At 51.4% G+C, this 21,157-nt stretch overlaps 1 protein-coding gene and 1 long non-coding RNA gene across 5 annotated transcripts; one reads left to right on the top strand and one right to left on the bottom strand.

Annotated features, from left to right (window-relative positions):
* Positions 1 to 1,757: 1,757 nt before the first annotated feature.
* On the top strand, positions 1,758 to 20,901 carry LOC117195921 (uncharacterized). Of its 4 annotated transcripts, none has more exons than XR_007478847.1 (3): positions 1,758 to 5,988; positions 6,529 to 8,582; positions 20,663 to 20,901. It is a non-coding gene; the product is annotated as an uncharacterized LOC117195921 (long non-coding RNA). The 4 variants fall into 4 exon arrangements; XR_007478845.1 differs by having other exon boundaries at positions 1,758 to 6,042; XR_007478844.1 differs by having other exon boundaries at positions 1,758 to 6,096.
* On the bottom strand, positions 11,788 to 13,706 carry POLD4 (DNA polymerase delta 4, accessory subunit). The gene is made up of 4 exons (XM_004278003.3): positions 13,291 to 13,706; positions 12,964 to 13,053; positions 12,638 to 12,749; positions 11,788 to 12,285 (listed from the first exon to the last, which is right to left on the bottom strand). The coding sequence occupies exons 1-4, from the start codon at positions 13,604 to 13,606 to the stop codon at positions 12,261 to 12,263; spliced, it is 543 nt and encodes a 180-aa protein (XP_004278051.2). The 5' UTR covers positions 13,607 to 13,706; the 3' UTR covers positions 11,788 to 12,260.
* Positions 20,902 to 21,157: the final 256 nt, after the last annotated feature.

The following is a 21,157-nucleotide window of genomic DNA, read 5'->3' as shown; positions in this document are numbered from 1 at the left end:
ATGCCTATATCAGAAAAAAAAGACAAAGGTTTAAAATCAATATTCTACATTTCTACCTTAAGAAGCCAGAAAAAGGGACTTCCCTGGTGGTACAGTGGTTAAGAATCCACCTACTAAAGCAGGGGACATGGGTTCGAGCCCTGGTCCAGGAAGTTCCCACATGCTGCGGAGCAACTAAGCCCGTGCGCCACAACTACTGAGCCTGCGCTCTACAACCTGCGAGCCACAACTACTGAGCCTGCGAGCCACAACTACTGAAGTCTGTGCGCCTAGAGCCCGTGCTCCACAACAAGAGCAGCCACTGCAATGAGAAGCCCGCACACTGCAATGAAGAGTAGCCCCTGCTTGCCACAACTAGAGAAAGTTCGCATGCAGCAACGAAGACCCAACGCAGCCAAAATAGATATATTTTTTTTAAAAAGCGCCAGAAAAAGTTTGGTGGTGTCTCAAAAAGTTAAACAGAATTACCATATGATCCATCAATCCTACTCCTAAATATATACCCCACATATGTTCATATAAAAAGTTGTACATGGATGTTCATAGCAACGTTAGTCATATAGCCAAAAAGTAGAAACAACTCAAATGTCCACCAACTAATGAATGGATAAACAAGATATGATATATCCACACAATGGAATACTATTCAGCCATAAAAAGGAATGAAGTAATTACAGCATGTATGATTCTTGAAAACCTTATGCTAAATGAAAGAAGCCAGACACAAAAGTCCACATATTGTGTGATTCCATTTACATGAAATATTCAGAATAGGCAAATCCATGGAGAGAGAAAGTAGACTAGTGGTTGGCGGGGAGAACTGGGACTGACTGATAATAGGGTAATGGGAAAGTTCTGGAATTAGATGGTGGCAGTGATTGCACAACATAGTGAATATACTAAAAACCATTGAATTGTACACTTTTAAGTGGTGGATTTTATGTTATGTGAATACTATCTCAAAAATAAATTAGTAAAAGACCAAGTTAAACCCAAAGGAAGGAAGAGATAGTGAAGAGCAGAAATTAATGCTCTTCACTAATGCTTTTGTATAGAAAATATACAAAGAACAGAGAAAGTTAGCAAAGCCAAAAGTTGGTTCTTTGAAAATATTAATAAATTGATAAACCCCTAGTAAGACTGATTAAGGAAAAGAAGAAGGAAGATACAAATTACCAATTATCAGGGGCAAAAGGGTGAAAATTAATTCAAAATAGATCTTAGACCTAAAGTAAAAACTAAAACAATAAAACATCTAGAAAAAAGCATAGGAGAAGATATTTATTACTTTGGGGTAAGTAAATATTTCTTAGGATATAAAAAGCACTAATCATAAAAGAAAAAATTGATAAATCAAATTTCATCAAATTAAAAACTTTGGTTCAAAAAAAAAAAAAAAACTTTGGTTCTTCAAACAACGCTATTAAGAAAATGAAAAAGCAAGCTACAAACTGGGAGAAAATATTCACAATACATATATTTAACAAAAGTCATGTATCCAGAATATATAAACAACTTTTACCACTCAATAATAAGAAGCCAAATAACCTGATGTTAAAATGGACAAAATATTTGAAAAGGCACTTCACCAAAGGAAATATACAAATGGCAAATAAATCCATGAAAGATGCTCAACATTAGGAAAATGCAAATTAAAACCACAATGGATGGCTAGTGGGAAGCTGCTGCATAGCACCAGGGAGATCAGCTCGGTGCTTTGTGATGACCTAGAGGGATGAGATTGGGAGGGTGGGAGGGAGGCTCAAGAGAGAGGGGATATAGGGATAAATGTATACATATAGCTGATTCACTTTGTTGTACAGCAGAAACTAACACAATATTGTAAAGCATTTATACTCCAATAAAGATGTGGAAAAAAAACCCCACAATGACGTACCACTTTACACTCATTAAACGGTTAGAATTCAAAAGACTAACAATAACAAGTGCTGGTAGGATATGGGGCAACAAAAACTTTCATGCATTGCTGATGGGAATGTAAAAGGGTAGAACCACTTTGATGATAGCATAGTTGTCAATCCTCAATAAAATGATCTTTAAATAATCAAAAAAAGAAAAAGTAGAACCACTTTGGAAAACAGATTAGCAGTTTCTTGTAAAATTGAATGTATATTATGTTACACCTTCCAGCAATTCGACTCCCTGGCATCTACACAAGAGAAATGAAACTAAATGCCTACACAAAGACTTGTACCTAAATATTCATAACAGCTTGATTCATTAGAGTCCAAAACTAGAAATAACCCAGATGTTCATCCATTGATAAATGGATAACTACATTTTAGTATATTCATACAATGGAATATTACTCAGCAAAAAGGTGAGTGAAGTGCTGATATACAACATGAATGGATCTCATAGACACTGTACTGAGTGAAATAAGTCAGATGAGCTGAATGGTGGCATTTGTATGAGTTCCAGAACAGGCAAAACAAATCTTTGATTATAGGAATCAAATTGCCTAGGATGGGAGAGGAGGGAGAGATTGGATGCAAAGGAGAGTGAGGGAACTTTCTGGGCTGATGGAAATGTTCTAGATCTTAATTGGGTTGGTAGTTACACTGGTGTATAACTATTATTTTGGTGGCATGGCCAGAATAAATAAATAAAATAAGATCTGTAGTTTTATTGTAGATAAATGATACTTCAAAAAGTTAATTTAAAAAGAAATCAGCATACTGATACCTCTAATTCAAATCCAGCACTTCAGGACTCTTCCTCACCTTCCCCCATTCCTTTTTTTTTGGCCCCTCCTCGCGGCTTGTGGGATCTTAGTTCCCCGGCCAGGGATCGAACCCGTGTCCCCTGCAGTGGGAGCGTGGGGTCCTAACCACTGGACCGCCAGGGACGTCCCCCCATTCCGTATTTTATCTCCCTTTTTTCACAGTGCAATCTCTGGTTCCCAACATTTATATGTTTATTCATTATTTTCCATTTTTAATACAAAAACAGCAAAACAGTTTTAGAATTAGTACACCAATACCATTATCAACAACAAACCTACTAAGTAAAGTTCAAGTTTTCTTGTGTGTGTGGTTCTTTTGTTCTTACGAAGTCCATGAACTGTGTTCAAAAGTTACTTGAATCCTTATATTCTTTTTCTGTGAGGTTATATTATTAATTTGACATACAGTTGGGTTGATTTGTTACCGTTTATATTCAATTTTAGGATTTTTGAAAATCTCTTTCGATATATTTTTGAATATGTAAAATGTTTATGTGGTTCAAGAGCCGAAACTATATAAGAAAATATACTTAGAGAAATATCCTTCCTATCCTGTCTCATCCACTCCGTTCTTACCTACCCCCAACAGTAACCGTTTTATTCGTTTCTAGTTTATTCTTCCCAGTGTTCCCTTTTTGGAATATATATCTCATTTCCCCTTCTTTCTTACACAAAGGTAGTATACTACATACTTAGCAATTTGTCCTGGTAATCACTCCATATCAGCTAATGGAAATCTTCCTCATTTTTAAAAATGGCTACACAGTATTCCCTTGGGCGGGTTTATTTAATCCGTGGACAAGAATTTAGGGTGTTTCCAATATTCTGCTTTTACAAATAATGCCACAGTGAATACACTTATGCATATGTTGTTTTATGTTTGTGGAAGTAAATTTTCAGGGTAAATTCCTAGCAGTGGGATTGCTGGGTCAAAAGTAAATGCTGTCATCTTATCAGTGTCACCAATTCCTCTCCATAGAGGCTGTGCCATTCTGTACTCCTGCATGTTTCCCCCAAGCCTTGCCAACAGAGTGTACTGTCCAAATGTTTTAGCATTTGCCAGTCTTATTTGGAGTGAAGTTGTGCAACTTTTCATGTATTTAAGGGTAGACTGGAAAAACTTTAAGGTTTGCGACCCAAGCCATATATTCCACATACTACTCACAGTAACAGATGCCCCATCTGCATTTGTTAGATGAATAAATGAATGAACTGGTTGGACTTTTATACTGGACTCGTCATGTTTGCACTCTTGTGAAACCTGTCCCTGTGACAAGTTGACTCTTGTCCCAGTGTAGGGCAGTGCCAGGGGCCTGGCAGAGGTCTAGTAAAAGAGGAGATGGGCCTTCTAGAGGGAATGAGTCCTGGACTTTCCCACTGCCAGGATTCCACCATACAGACAGGTAGAAGACCCTTTTCTCCCAGAGGAATATAGTAAAAAGAGTGCAGCATCATGAGTGCAGGGATATGCACAAAGCCATCGCGATGCATGATACAATAATCCAATACCCTAGTGGTATTGTTTCTATTATTTTTAATACTTGTTAAATAAGTGCATCAACATGGATGAGAGTTTTTTTCTTATTGATTGATTAAATAGGTAATATAGTTACATAGTTCAAAGTTCAAAAGTCTTATTCAATGAAAAATTTCCCCTCATTCCTATTTCCAAGCCACCAAGTTACCTTCCTCTCAAAGGCAACTGGTGGTATCAAGTTCTTGGGTGTCTTTTCAGAGATATTGTATGCATGAAACAAGTGAATACACACCTTTTAACCTAAGTTATAGCAGAGTGTGCACAGTGTTCTGTGAATCCTTTTTTACACTTAACTGTATATTTCACAGGTCATCCCATTCTGCACCAATACATAAAGAGCTTCCTCAAACTTTTTCACAGCACAGCATCCATCATTTACTACAACTTACATTCTGGTTGCCTTACTGAGAGACATTTAGGCTATTTATAGTCTTTGCTATTACAAACAGTGCTATAATGTTATTTTATACATACAAGAGTATCTGTAGGATACATTTCTACATAGGAACTGAAAGGGATATGTGCATTTGTAATTTTGGTAAATAATGCCAAATTGGTGTCTTTGGGATTGTACCAGTTTACACGCCAGTATTGTGGGAGGTAATGTAGGATCCTGGGCGGCCATGCTCTTGAGAGCATGTAGAAAAGTTGGCTGGATTCTCCTCCACACTCTGGATAGGATGACTGTCTCCACTCTCATGTGAGAGGACCTCAGATAAACGCTCAGCAGGCTGGCCCAGTGGCGGCACAGGCTTCAAAATAGGAATGGAACAGGATCCTGCTTCTGAAGTTGACAGACAGCCTTGATGCCTTCCTTGACGAGAAGGCTCTAGGAAAAGATGGCTCCTGCCATCAAGGCCACACAACCCCCAGAAGTGACTTAGATGGAGATCAGATTTCACTGGAGTTTAGGCCTGACCTTCATAACTGGTACATAAATGGTTCTCACAGGCTGGACAGGACCAGCCAATCAAACAGTAGGTGTGAGTGAAGTGGGAAGGTTCTTTCAGCTTTGAGTGCTTACTATGTAGCAATCCCTGTGCTAGTTACACTGGTGACAAGGATAAAATACCCTCCAGCAGTGGAGACAATGAAATGTATTGTTGCAGCAATGTGACATGCTATAATAAAATATAACCAGGTTATCACAGGATGCAGAGGAGGAGAGCTGCAAGGAGAGAACAGCATGCAATCCAGGTGGGACTCGCAGGACAGGAGCCATTGGAACCTCTTGGTGAAGTGAGGGAGGCTTCCACCCCATAGGAGGTCTCTAGGAAATGCCTCTTCCTTCAAGAGACAAAGGACTGAAGTAGGACTCAAGAATTGCCAAGGACCTTGTCCACCTTGTGGAAGCCGCTACTCATCCTTAAATGCTGAGCTAAAGGGCCGTTTTCAGGAAGTCTGAGTTCCCTGAGTCCGTTTTACACCCGTCTTGTGGCAGTGTTTAAAATTCTCCTATACGTCTTTTCTGCCTCTCTCGCGCACTGCAGTAAAGCTCTTGAAGCTTAGGGACCAGGGCTCTGTGTCTCTCGCGCGCACTGCAGTAAAGCCCTTGAAGCTTAGGGACCAGGGCTCTGTGTCTCTCGCGCGCACTGCAGTAAAGCCCTTGAAGCTTAGGGACCAGGGCTCTGTGTCTCTCGCGCGCACTGCAGTAAAGCCCTTGAAGCTTAGGGACCAGGGCTCTGTGTCTCTCGCGCGCACTGCAGTAAAGCCCTTGAAGCTTAGGGACCAGGGCTCTGTGTCTCTCGCGCGCACTGCAGTAAAGCCCTTGAAGCTTAGGGACCAGGGCTCTGTGTCTCTCGCGCGCACTGCAGTAAAGCCCTGGAAGCTTAGGGACCAGGGCTCTGTGTCTCTCGCGCGCACTGCAGTAAAGCCCTTGAAGCTTAGGGACCAGGGCTCTGTGTCTCTCGCGCGCACTGCAGTAAAGCCCTGGAAGCTTAGGGACCAGGGCTCTGTGTCTCTCGCGCGCACTGCAGTAAAGCCCTGGAAGCTTAGGGACCAGGGCTCTGTGTCTCTCGCGCGCACTGCAGTAAAGCCCTTGAAGCTTAGGGACCAGGGCTCTGTGTCTCTCGCGCGCACTGCAGTAAGCTCTTGAAGCTTAGGGACCAGGGCTCTGTGTCTCTCGCGCGCACTGCAGTAAAGCCCTTGAAGCTTAGGGACCAGGGCTCTGTGTCTCTCGCGCGCACTGCAGTAAAGCCCTTGAAGCTTAGGGACCAGGGCTCTGTGTCTCTCGCGCGCACTGCAGTAAGCTCCTGAAGCTTAGGGACCAGGGCTCTGATTTGCCTGTGCTGACTGGCACAAAGTTGTTTTCTAGATTAGGACTCAGGTGGATAGACTGGAGACCTACCTGCCGAGAAAACTAGCAATCATGTTGAGGATCCCCTAAGTCCTGGAGGTGGTGTTAACCCAAATTTGCTCAAGCTGGCATTGCTGTGGCTTCCATCTACTTCTAGAATTGTCTAATTCAGAAATGTCTTCCTTTCCCTGCATACTCGAGTTTCTTGGTAAATTAGCTCCCTAAGCCCTCACGCTATTAGTGAGTTTGTCAGAGTTTGAGGGTGGATAAGTGCTGCCACACCTGAGTCAATAAAGAATGAATCAATGTGCCCCTCTTTGATGGGTGTGGCATGGTAGATACTACGACAGCTGAGATGCCAGCGAGAATTACAAAACAAGGACAGAGGGAAGCAGGAAATGTGGGGACCGAATTAGGGTGAGCCATCCTGTACCTTTCCACCTCCTCCTAATGAGATCTTCCTTGACGTCTCGGCACCATCACACCAGCCACTACCACTTGTGAAGCTCTCGGGAGCCTCCCGAACACTACGTCGACTCTCCTGCCACTCTGACACTCTCCCCTCTTCTTTGCTGGCCTTCTTCCACCTTCTTCTAGAGAGAATTTTCCCAAGTACCATCTTTGGTCCTATCTTTGCACCCTCTCCCTGTCTCCCTTTCCTCTCTCAGAGAACTCGTCCATGGTCATGGGCTCAAGTGTCAGCTCCTGGCAGGTGATTCCCCTCTGTCCCCTGGATTCCACACCCTTCTCTGACCTTGCTGCTGGACTTGACCTCTGGGTTTCCATTGCCTACTAGATGTTTCCATTTGGATGTCCTGTCGTCATCTCAAACTAAACATGCATGAAATCAAGCCTGTCTTCCCCTCCCAGTTTCCATTTTGTTCTGCGCATGGCACCAGCATTCTCTCACCCACCCGAGCTCAAAACCTGAGTCATAGTGGCCGGCTCCTCCCCATATCCTTCCTTCCCAAACGCAGGTCTTGCCAGCTTCCTTTGCAACCTCTCGTATAGCTAGCTCTTTGTCCTTTGCATTGTCTGCTAATCTAGGTCTCAGCACCCATGTTTTGAATATTTTATAGCTTCCTACTTGGCCCTCCTGCCTGCAGTTTCTTCCCCGTCTAGTCTGGTCAGACAGATTCTCCAGAATGATTATTTTTATCCTGTCCCTCTCCTGCTCAAAAACCTTCAGGCACTCTCATCACCACCGATGAGTCCAGACTCCTTTGTCTCAGGCTCAAGAACCTGTGTTTGTTCCGCCACCTCACTAGTGTTATGCCACATGACATGAGTGCAGGCTCTGGAGCGGGACTCTGGGATCAAATCCTGTTTATTCTCCTCAGTCACATGCTGTGTGATCCTGGGCAAGTACTTAACCTTTCTGTGCCTGAATTTCCTCTCTAAATTGCTTTATAAAACGTTTATAATAATTTCTAGGATTGCTGTGAGGATAAAAGGCACTTAGGACAGTGCTGGATACATAGCAAGCACCGAAACGCCAGCTTTGGGCTGCGCTGATTTTTGTAGAGCAAGTGCTGCAGTCTGCACACATCTCCCCTGGGCACACACACCCACCTCTCCTCACCGCCTTTGCTCAACCCAGTCCCTCAGTCTAGAATGTTTTTCTCTGTCTGCTGACTCTTACTCACCCTTCAAGGGCCGCTGACCTATTTCCTCCCAACACACGCTTGTTTGGTGCTTTCTGCAGTGCAGCTCAGCCTCGGCTGGGTGGTAGTGGGCGTGTCGCGGTATATGAAACCAGCCATAGGCCACACAGGACCACATCTTCCTGGGGTTCATTTTACTTGGTAAGTAAGTTCAGCCATTTTTACGTTACAGCAACTACCCCACACACATCATGGAGCAGAATGCAAAATTGGCCAAAGAGAAAACACACAACTACTAAGAATGTTCAGAGTGGCCCTGGTGGCGAGTGTGCATTCATTCTGCAGTGGAAAGTTCTGAGAAGCAGGGGCCTGGTGGGTTGAGAGGCCAGGCGTGATGAGGTAAGGCGGGGGCCATGCCGACGTGGCAGTCCTGTGCTCAGGGCCCTTGCAGTGAGGGTCCCTTTAACACTCTCTCCTTCCTGAGAACTCCATGTCTATACCTTCCTACTTGCCCCAAGGTAGCACTTGTAGTACTTTTTTTTTTTTTTTTGTGGTACGCGGGCCTCTCACCGCTGCGGCCTCTCCCGTTGCGGAGCACAGGCTCCGGACGGGCAGGCTCAGTGGCCATGGCTCACGGGCCCAGCCACTCCACGGCATGTGGGATCTTCCTGGACCGGGGCATGAACCTGTGTCCCCTGCATCGGCAGGCGGACTCTCAACCACTGTGCCACCAGGGAAGCCCCTGTAGTACATTGTTTTTCAGCTTTCCACATGGGTGGGTCTTATCTCTTCGATGCCACCCTAAGCACCTGGAGTGCAGGTGCGGGTGGGAATGCAGGTGTGGGGTAACACAGTGGGAAGACAGACCCAGGTGGGAATTGAGCCCCGGTGCTCATGGATGAAGCAGGGCACTTTCCCTCTCAGCTTCGGTTTCCTTATCTGTGAGAGTGGATAATACTCACCTAATGAGATTGTTCTGAGCAGTCAACTAGACAGCGTGAAGTGCAGCAGATGGCGTGGGTTGGCGCTCACTAAACATCAGATCCCTCCCAGCGTACCAGGCTGTCAGCAAGCATCTGATTCTTGAATGTTCCCACCCCAAACCGTGTCCTCCTACCTGCATCTACTCGCATATCCTCTGCCTCCCTTCCTGTCACAGTGGATGCTCCGATCTAAGTCCACACTCTTCCCTGTGTCCTAGTCCTGGCCCTTCTCAACTTCACAAAGACTCCCTGTCGGGTCACTCTCCTCACCAGGTCATTATGCTGTACTGTCACTCTAGCTAAAGCAAAAGACGAGACAGAACAACAAATCAAAACGGTTCCTTGATCCCACACCCTCTCCAGTGGCCACTCGTTTCTCTGCTCCCTTTACAGTAAAAGGTCTCTGAAAGGATCAGCATGCTCCCCATTTCCACTTCCCCTGCCCGTCCCCCTGAGCCCACTCCAGGCCCGGTCCCATCCCCATCACCCCGTGGGAGCTGCTTGTCTCCTGCGACCGCCACGTTGCCGAGTCCAGTGTGCTCTTCTTCTCAGGCTTCATTTTACCAGCCTCTCAGAAGCATCTGAGACTTTGACCCTCTGCCCAGGCTTCCCAGGCCCTACCCTCTCCTGACTTCTCTCCAGTCTGGCCCCTCCTCGGTCTCCTTGCTCAGGCCTCCCTTGCCTCTAAGCATAGAAGCCTCAGCGCTGTCCTTGGACCACTTCTCACCTCTAACTATACTCACTCAGGTAATCTCATCCCCACACACGGCTTTAAATGCCACCTAAAAGATGCCCCAATTTATACCTCAAACCCAGAGCTCTCCCTAGAATTCCAGACTTGCATGTCCACTGCCTACTCCCCAGCTTGGATGTGTCACAGACCTCAAATCTGAACTCTTAATTCCCTGCCCCACCCTCCCCTTCCCGCAATCTTTCCCATCTTAGTAATGGGAACTCTGTTCTTCCAGTTGCTCAAGCCAAAACCTTTGGAGTTATCCTTGGCTCCTCTCTCTCTTAAACCCCACAGCCAACTGATCAGCAAGTCCTGTCAGTTAGTTCCCCTTCAAAATACAGAAAGAAAAGAAGCTGGCCGCTTCTTACCACCTCCATCTCCCACGCGGGGCTAAATCACCATCACCTCTCACGAGGCCAACTCCAGCAGCCTCCTGAGTGGTTTCATTGCCTCTTCTTCCCCCAAACCCACAGTCTGTTTTCTACCAACAGCCAGAGTAATGCTTTCAAGACGTAAGATTGATTGTCATTTATTGGCTTAAGACCCACCCCACCAGTGTCTTCCTCTCTCACTCAGGATAAAATCCAGGTTCCTCGTCCCGGTCCACAAGGCCCTGTGGGACCAACCTGCTACCTCTCTGGCCTCATTTGCCCCCCCACTTCCTCGCTCCCTCTGCCCGGTCCCTGGCCTCCGTGCTGCCCCTGGACCAGTCTGGAAACACGCCTGCCTTGGGGAGGGTGTGCTTGTTGTCCCTTCGGCCTGCCCGATGCCACCCTGTTGGAGAGCCTCCCCCGACCAACCTCTTCAGCACCCTTGGCATTCTCTGACCTCTCACCCTAATTCTGCCCAGCACTGACCACCGCCTGACATCATATTTACGTGTGTGTTGTTGTCCATCTCCTCACCACTAACAGCCCAGAGGAGCTCTAGAGCCCAGCACACAGCAGGTGCTCAGCAGCCGGGCAGGGGCCACGGCGGAGACGGGAAGAGCCCAGTGCACACGGCCCCAGCCTCTGCGCCACCACATACCTGCTGCTGGCGCTTCTGGGCAACTTTGGACAACCGTCTAGGCTTCAGTTTCCCTCTCTGTAAAACCTACCATGAAGGACTTTTAGGAAATTTAGGGATAATACATTTAAAGTACTTGAGGCATGGTCAGTACTCAGTAAAATGGGGACTAAAAAGGCCACTTGATTGCCCTCTAGGCCTGTTCCCAAGGAGTTAATAGTTCTGTCTCTGCCTGCCCCAGGATGGAGGGCTGATGCATCAGATGAAGTAACACCATTAAAAGGAGTACTGATTCCGTTCTCCACGTCGTATGTCCCAGGGTCCCCTAAGCGCTGTTTCTGAATACGGCCAGTTCTCCTCCATCCCCAGGACCTTCCAGTTCCCTAACAAAGCTCCTCAGATGATGGCCATCTTTGAGCAGGTCCTGCAGGTTGAAACGCTCCCCCAACCCTGCTTTGGATCCAGGTGGCCCCCATGTGGGAAAGTACAGGTGCTTGCTGGGTATGTGTATGTCTGTCTGGACCTTATGAGTCATGGGCCCCATGGATCCTGCTCTGACAAAGAACCCATTTTTGTGAGGTGGGCAGCCCTGGGCAGGCTAGGTGGTGGCTCCAGTGGGGTTTTCCTGGCTGGTAAGGGAAGGTGGCTAGAATAGTGTGCGCCACCAGGGGGCGCCAGAGGTTGCCCAGCGCTTGTGAAGACTGACTGTTGGTTTTTTTTTTTAAGGTGTCTCTCTTTCCTTCCTCTCAGGTCTAGGGTTAGGCAGTGGAAGAGGCACACGCACCTTGCAGGAAAGCATGGTGCTAGTTCTCTCCTACCTATCAACCTTCTGGGTGCTGCCCGTCCAAGCAGGGCCACATTACGAGACTGGAGGTCAGGCTCCCAGGCTCAGAGTTCTTTATTGATAAGCACTAGTGAACCCCTCGCCCCGTAAGCTCAGCCAGTTCTGCCCTCAGATTCCCAGCCTGAGGTGCGGAGTACATCTTTGCCTCTTCGGTCTTCTGCCTTCTGCCGGAGTCTGGTTCTTCCCAAAGCTGTGCCTAATTTGCCACATCATCCCAAGGACCACAGTGTTCAGGTCAGGCACGTGGCAGCTTCAGAAGGGTCATGGCCAGGTCCTCGTCCTCAGAAACCACTCTCCACGTAGGAGGTGCTTGGCTTCGGCTGTGTCGGATCTCAGAGGGGGCACTGGGAGCCTGCTGGTCGGACCTCCACATTCAGCCTCTTCCCTTCACTGTGAACCTCTTTCCTGCCAAATGTTCTCCACAGCAGAGCTGAGCCGAGGGGCAGCAACTGGTTCTAGCTTGTGTCTGGAGGTCCTCAAGTAGTGGGCGGGAGGTCTAAGGTGGTGCTTCAGAGGGGATAGAGATGCCAGAGGCTGTGCGAGGGGGTGTGGGATGGAGGGAAAAACCCGCATCAGTTAAGTCTCTTGATCGGCTCTCACCAGCCCCAGCTCTTGGCCACGGCCTCTGGTCCTTGGCCAACCTCTCAGTATTAAATAGTCCCTTGGGCCCTAGTGTACCCTTCCTCCACCATTAGCTCAGAGATAAGTATTAAGGCAAGCTTCTGCCTCCTGAGCGCAGCACCTTGTAGAACCTTCTTGCCTGCTCAGCGAGGACCCCCCAAGGCTGCACCTATTTCTTCCTCCGGTCAGGACGGCCCCCATCCAGGGCCAGGCGGTGCCTGGAGAAGTCCCTGGCTCCCCTGAGAGCCCCCCACCGGCCTCTGACCTGCACTGGAAGCGCGGATCACCGGGGTGGGTCTGCAGCACCTGCCACACTTCTTGGGGAGGCTCTAAGCCCATCTGCTCTGCGCGATGCCAGCGTTGCAGCCGTGTGATCCCTGCGGGGGTGGAAAGAAGACAGTGGGGCCTCGTGGGGGGCAGGGAAGCGTCCAGGCTAGAGAGTGTGGGTGGAGGGGTGTGTCAGGACCTCCACACCCCTGGTTTCCAGACACAGTGCTGAGAGGGTCAGGCAGGGGCTGGGGCTGCTTGGGTGCCGAGTGGGTGGCAGGACTGGCTCCGGGATGTGCTCTCGGGGCCTGAGGGGGCTCTCACCTGTGCAGGGCCCATACTGCCAGGCCAGGTCAAACTGCCTCAGCAGCTCCATCTCCGCTTCATCCACGCTCAGGGGCTGGGGCTCTTCCCCTGCAATGACATGCTGCTCCTCAGGCCTGCCCAAGCCTGTGCCCTGCCGGGCTGGTCCCCTGCCCCTTGCCTCACAGCTGACCCACTGTTCCCCAGCCCTCACCGCCCCTTTGCCTCTGCTGTCCACTGCCAGGTCTGGTGTAGGAAGCAGAGGACATACTTCACTTCCCCTTCCATTGCCCACGTTCTCTCGTGTCCCTCACATCCACTCCTCCCGCCCTCCCACACCTCAGAGACCTAGCTCTGGTGCCAGCTCCCCCTTGCTGTGCCCAGCGGAGCCCTCCCTCCTCTTCACTACAGGGTAGGAGTCAGTGATGAGCCGTTTCCGGCCCATGGCGGCCACCCAGGCAGGCGGAGAAGGAGGCGACTGCCGGGAAGGAGAGACAGGCCAGCGGGCACGAGAGAGACAGCTGCAGAGAGAGAGAGAGTGAGAGAGGGCTGGGGCCAGAGAGCAAGCCTGGGGCCAGCGATGGGCAGACGGATGACCCAGACAAACAGAAAGGAAGTCCGAGGGTTCCAAGGAATGACGCCTCTCCCCCACCCCCACAGGCATGCAAACAGTAAAGACCTAAGCCAATGGGAGGCCGCCTCTGTGGGGCAGGGCTTATCCCCAGCCAATGACAGGTGGTGCAGGCAGAGGGGGCGGGGCATCTGATGCAGCTGCGTTCTGGGGGAGAAGGGGTGAGGCTGGGGTGGGGGACCTGTCATGATATCGCCAGACTGCACCACCTCCTCCTGCCCCCCCCACTGGTCTACAGCGGGTCTCTGGGGACTTGCAGAGTGTTATCCTCAGCCTCTCACTTCCCGTTTTCCCTTCCTAGGCAAATGTTCTTTTCAGCCTCACTAATCCCCGTGGCCGGTGTGTAACTCCCCAGAGCCCAGCCGGAGACTTCAAGTCCCGCCCCTTGGCCCACCGAGTGTTGTGTGGGCAGGTCTGGAGGTCCGGAGAGAGTTTGGGCTCATCCCGACCCCTTCCCGGCTCCCACGGCACCCCCACCGGCCCTAGGAGACCTCCCCGGAGAAGCCCATGGGTTCTGAAAGCTACGCCCAGAGACACTGACCACTCTGAGTCCAGACGAGTGCTCGCCTCCTCGGCTCTCCTGGGGTCCTACAGCCTGCCCCCACCCGTCCTCTAGTCAGGAAGATTCCACACCGCGCAGGAGGCCAGAGTGCGTTTGGATCCCCAGTCCTTCGTCAGTAAAATCCACCCCAATGTGAGAGTATGAGCAGAAAATACCAACAGTAAACCTGACACATATATGGCACGCACAGCCGAGTACTGTGCTAAGCACTTTCCCACATACTTACTCTACTGAGATAGAAATGGTTCTTGAAAGTAGGAAGTACTGGGGACATCCCTGGCAGTCCAGTGGTTAGGACTCGGAGCTTCCACTGAAGGGGGCGAGGGTTTGATCCCTGGTTCCGGGAATTAAGATCCCGCAAGCCATGCGGTACAAGATAAAATGAGGAAGTAGGAAGTACTGATAGTCACAGGCAATGGTGGGGCCCCAGAAAACCATTGTCCCTCCGTGCTCCCCAGGAGCTCACAGGCTAAAGGGCAAGCACACGGACACACACATTGTCAGTGCCAGGATAAAATTCCTAACAAACAGGAAAAGGGGGAAGAGAGGGTCAGAGTGGGTTGGACCTTGAGGCTGGCTTAGCACTGGAAGACCTCCTGGAAGAGGTGGGCTGCTGTAAACAGCGTCTCTCAATTCTCCACCCATGACCTTTGTCCCTTGGGCTCCTGTCATCGCTGACTCACCCCTATACCCGCCTCCTCCTCACCAGCTTCCTGGCGGCAGGCGAAAGCGCCGGCCATTGGGAGTCTGGGAATCAGTGTGAGGCCCAGCCCAGCCCCATCGCCCTCCAGAGATCCCATCCAGTTCTTCCTTCCCGGGGTGCAAGGGCCTGCTCAGAGGCTTCTGCCTTCCCCCTGTCACTCTGCCTTAGGAGGATTGTGGGCACATGGGAGGAGAAGGCTCTGGAGAGTAGACCACCAAAGAGGAGGAGCTGGAACGAGCCGGCCATGTCTTCAGGGGCCTCCTCCCGCCTGGCTCTCCCCATCCCTTCCTGAAGGAGGGTGGAGTGGAGGAGGGAGAGCTCATGGGTGCACTGCACGGGGCTGGAGGGCCCTTCCCTGCTTTACTGTTTGGGCTGGGCCTGGTCTAATCCCCCTTCTGCCTCCTGGACTATGTGGGGCCCACGCTGAGGCAGACAGGGGCCCTGCTGCCTTGGGGAGGGAAGCAGGGAGGCCCTCTCCACCAGGCCTGGGAAGGGCTTCCGTGTGGGGTCCAGTCGGGCACAGAGCGCTCCAGGGAGGGATGGTGCCCAGGCTCTGTGGGACTGACCACCCCTCCTCAGAGGGCGTGTCTGGAGGTGTGTGGCACCCACCTCCTGCGCCCACAAAGCCCTGAGGGAGTAGGGAGCCATGGGTGGGGCAGACCCCTCCTCATTCCTAGTCCCTCCCACCTCTGAAAGCTGATAGCCGTGGGGCCCTGCCACCGCCCAGGGAGCGTGAAATGGGGTATGCTGCTGGGCGGCCACAGCGGCTCCCACTGCCGCCTGAGCTAGTCCCTCTCCTCTCTGGCACCCTGGCTTGCTCTCTGGGCACTGTCTGGGCCATCCCTGCCAGCTGCCCACAGCCCTGCCTGGCCCAGGCCCCGCTAGCCTCTCCCACTCAGCCTGGAAGATGTGTCCCTTGGCCTTCAGCTTGTCCCAGTCCAGGTCATCCGCTCAAGTGCAGGCACCCTAGGACTGGCTTTCCGGCCTGGAGTTGAGGGAACTCCCCACAGGCAGCGTTGCCCCCCTCACCTAGTTGGGCAGCAGTGGGATCAAGCCCCAAGGCTCGAAGGAGTAGGCACCCAGGGGTTTGGGGGCCATCTCTGTCCAGTTGGTATCCTTCCCCGATGAGGCATCTGAAGTCCTAAGTTGTGCTGGCACGAGGCCAGACCTTGGCCTGCCCACCCTCAGGTCTTTTCCCTCTTTACTCCCCCAACCCTGTCTGCCACTTTTAACCTTCCTTCCTGGAACCCCTATCCCTATTCAGGCAATCTCCTGGCCTATCCCCAAAACTGCTGTCCTGGGTCCTGTCACACACAGTTCAGGCTTCAGGCTGGAAGCCCAGGCCAGAGGTCTGACCTGGGGGTTAAGTTCTCTTTCTTTCAGGAAATTTTCCGAGACCCAGGCGTAGGTTCCTTGTCAGCCCCGATCCCCAGAGGCTGGTGATGAGACTGGCAGGAGTGACCTTTGCACCTTGGCCTGGGAACACTCAAGGCCCTTGCCTCACAGCCAAGGCCAGAGTCTTGGGGGAACGCAAGAGAAAAGGAGAGAAAAGAACTGGAACAGGATCCCAGCACCTTCTTTAGGGCTGAGGCCCACCACTGACTGCTCCAAGGGGAAGGGGGATTAGACCTGGCTTAGCTCAGACAATGTGGCAGGATGGGGGGGGCCTCAGCACTGTGCACGTGCCCTAAGAGTCCCTTCCCTTCCCCCAGTCACAATGGGGCCTGTGGGGAGAGCCAGCTAGAGCTAGGAAGGTGGGGGCAGGTGGAGGGAGGGAATCAGCTGCCTGGGGCCCAGCGGGGTGCGGGGCGTAGCCCGCTCTCCTTCCCTCTCCCTGCATCCCCCTTCCTCAGGCCCTCAGGCCCTGCCACCCACCCTGAGCTGGAGATTCTGGGCGCCAGACTCCCACCCTTGGCCCCGTTCTCCACCCTGTGGGGCAAATTCTTTCAGGCAGCTCCTCCTGGTCCCTCCTGACCCTCCCAGACACCCTCCTTCCTCCTGCTCCAGGCTCTCTGGCCCCGTGGGCTTAAGGGGCGGAAGGCAAAAGTTCCCCTAGGTCTGGGTGTTTTGCTGCTGGACGTCTCTTCTGCTCTGTCCCAAACACCCCACCCAAACCTCCTCCCATCACCTCCCCTTTCACCTTGGCCTTCCTGGCTCTAGGGCAATCCTAGGGAGGTTTGAAAAGGGGCCCTTCCGGCCATTCCTCACCTTGGCCACCAGGTGTCAGACTTTGTCCAGCTGGGAGGAAGGTCCTACTTAAGTTTCCACCCCATCAGCCTAGCCTTGGTGATCAGGACAAACTGGAGAGGGGCCGAGAGGTGACCTCTGAACTAGGAAGGCTGAGGGATGCTGAAGCTTGGGGAAAGGGCCAGAGCTCTGGTTCTAAAGCTCACAGTTACTCCCTCAATGCCCCTACCCCCAGCCTACTGACAACGGCTTTGTCCACTGCTGGGAAATTGGGGAACCAGGCTGAGTCAGGGAGCTCAAGAATTGAAGGAACAAAGGCAGGGACAGTTGTGGCTCCAGAGAATAAGGGGGAGCTAGGGGGGAGCCACCCATCAGAGCGCTCAGCCAGGCCTGGATCACTAGCCCTTGCCCTGTAGGTTAAGGGGAACAAGGGCCACCCTTGGCCCTTCCCCACTTGGGATGGCTATGGCAAGTGGGGATGTGTGTGTGTGTGTGTGTGTGTGTGTGTGTGTGTGTGTGTGTGTGTGGTGCGTGCTTCAATGAGTCTCCCCACATACCAAGGGGGACCTAAGTCCTGGATATGGGTCAGTCTTTGCAAAAGCAGGAAGCTGGCAAGGCATGACTACCCCCTTGCCGCCCCCCAGCAGAGCCTCTACTCTATCCACTCCCCCACCCCAGAAGTTGCCTCGCCCAAGTGACAGTTCTCCATCTTGTAGGCATCCTCTCAAACACAGGTGTGTTCCCAGGCACCCAAGATGAGGATGAGATTTCTCCTCCACAGCATGCTATCTGGAGGTGACAGGGAGGAGGGCCTTCTCTCCTTCTCTCCCACTCTCCCTAACCTTCCTGGGAGCAGAAGGCGTTCGTTCTAGAGATAATGCCCTTCCCCCTGTGACTCTGCAGGGCCCTAGGTGTCCCAGGTTCTTAAATTGACCTCTGTGTACGTGGGCGCCTGACTATGAGACCGTACTTGAGAGGTGGAACCTAAGATAACCAATGAAAACCCATCACCTCTCCTGAAGCAGCTGTGGATGGAGAACAAATGACAAACCCATTCACAGAAAACCTGATGAGCTGTCATGCATGCGGAGCTACCCGCCTGGTGGTCCACAGCACCCAAACCCAAAGGAAGGACTTGCACCCCTGACCTCATCAGTAGGGAGCTGTGGAGGGAGAGTTCAAGAACTCAGACTCTGAAATGCCCTTTCTGGCCAGGCTCCCCTCTGCGTCCACCCCCTGCCCCCCACCCCTGCCACTGGTTCCCTCTACTCCCCACCCTGTAGGCATATGCAGCGCTGGGCTGGCAGCCACTCAGAGTGCAATCTCTAGCCCTCTAGAGTCTCTCGCCCTTTGATTCACTGCCATCCCTGCTTGCCTGTCCTCAGCCTTGGGCAATAGCCTCTCTTCACTCTGTCCCCACCTCTGGCTTGATAGGAAATGTCAGGGAATGTCACAGTCATGCCGATGAGTCCATGACAGAGATGTGTTTGCTGATATCACTGGTGCCACATGGCTACCCAGCAACCCTTTTGATTCTCTTCTGTTTGTCCCTGATTCCATTCCCCAAACCTCCCAATCCTTCTCCAGCCACCACCCCTCACACAGCAGCACCATGTTCTGATCTCTTCCATTTAAAAACAACAACAGGGGGCTTCCCTGGTGGCACAGTGGTTGAGAGTCCGTCTGCCGATGCGGGGGACACGGGTTCGTGCCCCGGTCTGGGAAGATCACACATGCCGTGGAGCGGCTGGGCCCGTGAGCCGTGGCCGCAGAGCCTGCGCGTCCGGAGCCTGTGCTCTGCAACGGGGGAGGCCGCAACAGTGAGAGGCCCGCGTACCACAAAAAAACAAATAAACAAACAAACAAAAATTAAAAAAAAATAACAGGGGACTTCCCTGGTGGCGCAGTGGTTAAGAATCCGCCTGCCAACGCGGGGGACACGGGTTCGAGCCCTGGTCTGGGAAGATTCCACATGCCGTGGAGCAACTAAGCCCATGCACCACAACTACTGAGCCCGCGTGCCACAACTGCTAGTGGCACGCATGCCTAGTGCCCATACTCCGCAACAAGAGAAGCCACTGCAATGAGAATCCCGTGCACTGCAACGAAGAATAGCCCCTGCTCGCTACAACTAGAGAAAGCCCGCGTGCAGCAACAAAGTCCCAACGCAGCCATAAATAAATAAATAACTTTATAAAAAACAGCAACAGCAAAACCCAACCAAACAAACAACCTTCCGTGATCCTGCTGCTCCCTCTAGATGTTGACTTTGCCACCAAACTCCGGAGGGAATAGATTTACCCTTCCGACTTTCTTCTCACCATCTCCATCTTTAATCTCACAATTCGGTGTCTCTCAACTGCTCTTGCCAAGGTGGCCTGTGACTCCCTGATTACCAGAGAGGTGGTAATCAGGGAGGAGACCCACCCCCACCCCCACCCGTCTCCCCTCCGCTCTCCTGGGACATCTGACACTGCGGATCAGCTGCCTCCTTGAGACTCTCTTCTCTTGGCTTTCCACGCACTATTGTCTTGACACTCTTTAAATCTGTTTAAATCAAAGTATCGAGTACATTATCCTGTGCCCAGCATTGTGCTAAAATGCTGCAGGGATGCCCTCACGATGCTAGATGCTACCTGCTTAAAAGGGAGGCAGACACAACAGCCCTTGTCCTGCCCATCCTCCAAGAACGGCATCAGGTCCCACGCGGAAGCACTTACTGTGTCCTAGGCACTGGGAGTACAGCATGGACTTCAGACGCCACTTCCTGCCCTGTGGGGCCCACGGCCCAGCAGACCAGCAGGGCCCTCGCCTAACTGGATGCGATCACTCCCTCCTTCTTGACTTAAATAGTACTTTGCCTGCGTCTTTCTGCACTTAATGAAATTCTGCTTTGGATTCTAGCATTTGGCAGGGGGTGAAGATGCGGGGATGGGGGGGCTGGTCCCTCTTCCCAGATTTTGTTCAACACACTAACTGAACACCTTCTTTGGACTTGAGCTTGAGCCTGAGCTGGGTGCTGGACAGAGAGAAGGGGAAGACTCAGAATCTGCCCCCAGGAAGCTCACAGTACGTAGCGTGGGACGTACCTTCCTTCTCCCTGTATCCCATTTAGCCCCTTGCTAGGTGCCTCACAGCACAGCCTCTGGATGGAGACAGCCCAGAGGCCCTCTCCTTTCTATCTAGTTAGGCTGGTGGTGGGGCCTGCAGCTGCCCCTGGCCACACCTGGGCAGCCATCTCTGCCAGAAGAGCCTGGACTCCTCTGGGTGGATGTGTTCCCCCCAACTTGGGTCAGGTGACTCAGGGACTTTCGGCAGAGCCTGGCTCACCCCGCCCACAAGCAGGTCCTGTCGCTCCTGCACCTACACTCCCAGCTCCCCCTCTTCTGGTGGCTCTGCACTTGTCACTATCTCCCAGTGCACATCATGTGAGCGTGCTTTTGTTTCTTATCGGCTCAGGTAAGCCTTCTCTCTTCCCAGAGAGATTGCAGGCTCTGTAAGGGCAGGAGCCAAGTCAAGCCTTGGACTTCTTTAGGCTCTCCAACACCAGTTAGCACGGTGATGGGCAAGTAATTAGGTCTTTAAAATATTTGTCAACTGATTGACATCACCATCATTTGTTGCTTCCTTTGCTTAGGGCACTGTCTCCAGGAGGCCTTGGTAAAGTATCCCCGTATTACCTGGGAGCAGTTAGCCCATCGATCTACCCAGTGGCTCTTCACTAGAGCGTCCCGACACGCCAGACATCAGTCATCTGTGATTACTGACCGCCGCTGCCTCAGCCAAGCATCTTCCCTTCGTTGTTTCTCTTTTCCTTTCCAACGTTCTTATAAAGGTATTGATTATTCCCATTTTACAGATGGGGAAACTGGAGAATAGAGAGCTTTAAATCATTTGTTCAAGGTCACTCAGCTGGTAGGTTACGGACCTGGGATTTGATCTCAGGTCATCCCTCAAACAGCATCTGTCCCGTTTGCTCGCGGTCCAATATGAGTTTCTCTCTCTCCCCCTAATCGGCTGTTTTATGTTGGAGAGAAAAGTGTAGAGTCACAGCGGAGACTTGATACTTGGCCCCAGTCTGTCACCCTCCCTGGGAGATGAAGGTATTGAGAACGTGAGGGTCACTGCTGAG

This window comes from Orcinus orca, chromosome 8 (genome assembly GCF_937001465.1).
Source record: "Orcinus orca chromosome 8, mOrcOrc1.1, whole genome shotgun sequence".
NCBI classification, from domain to species: Eukaryota; Metazoa; Chordata; class Mammalia; order Artiodactyla; family Delphinidae; genus Orcinus; species Orcinus orca.
Note: the sequence above shows the minus strand (reverse complement) of the source record. Positions and strands in the feature narration are given on the sequence as shown.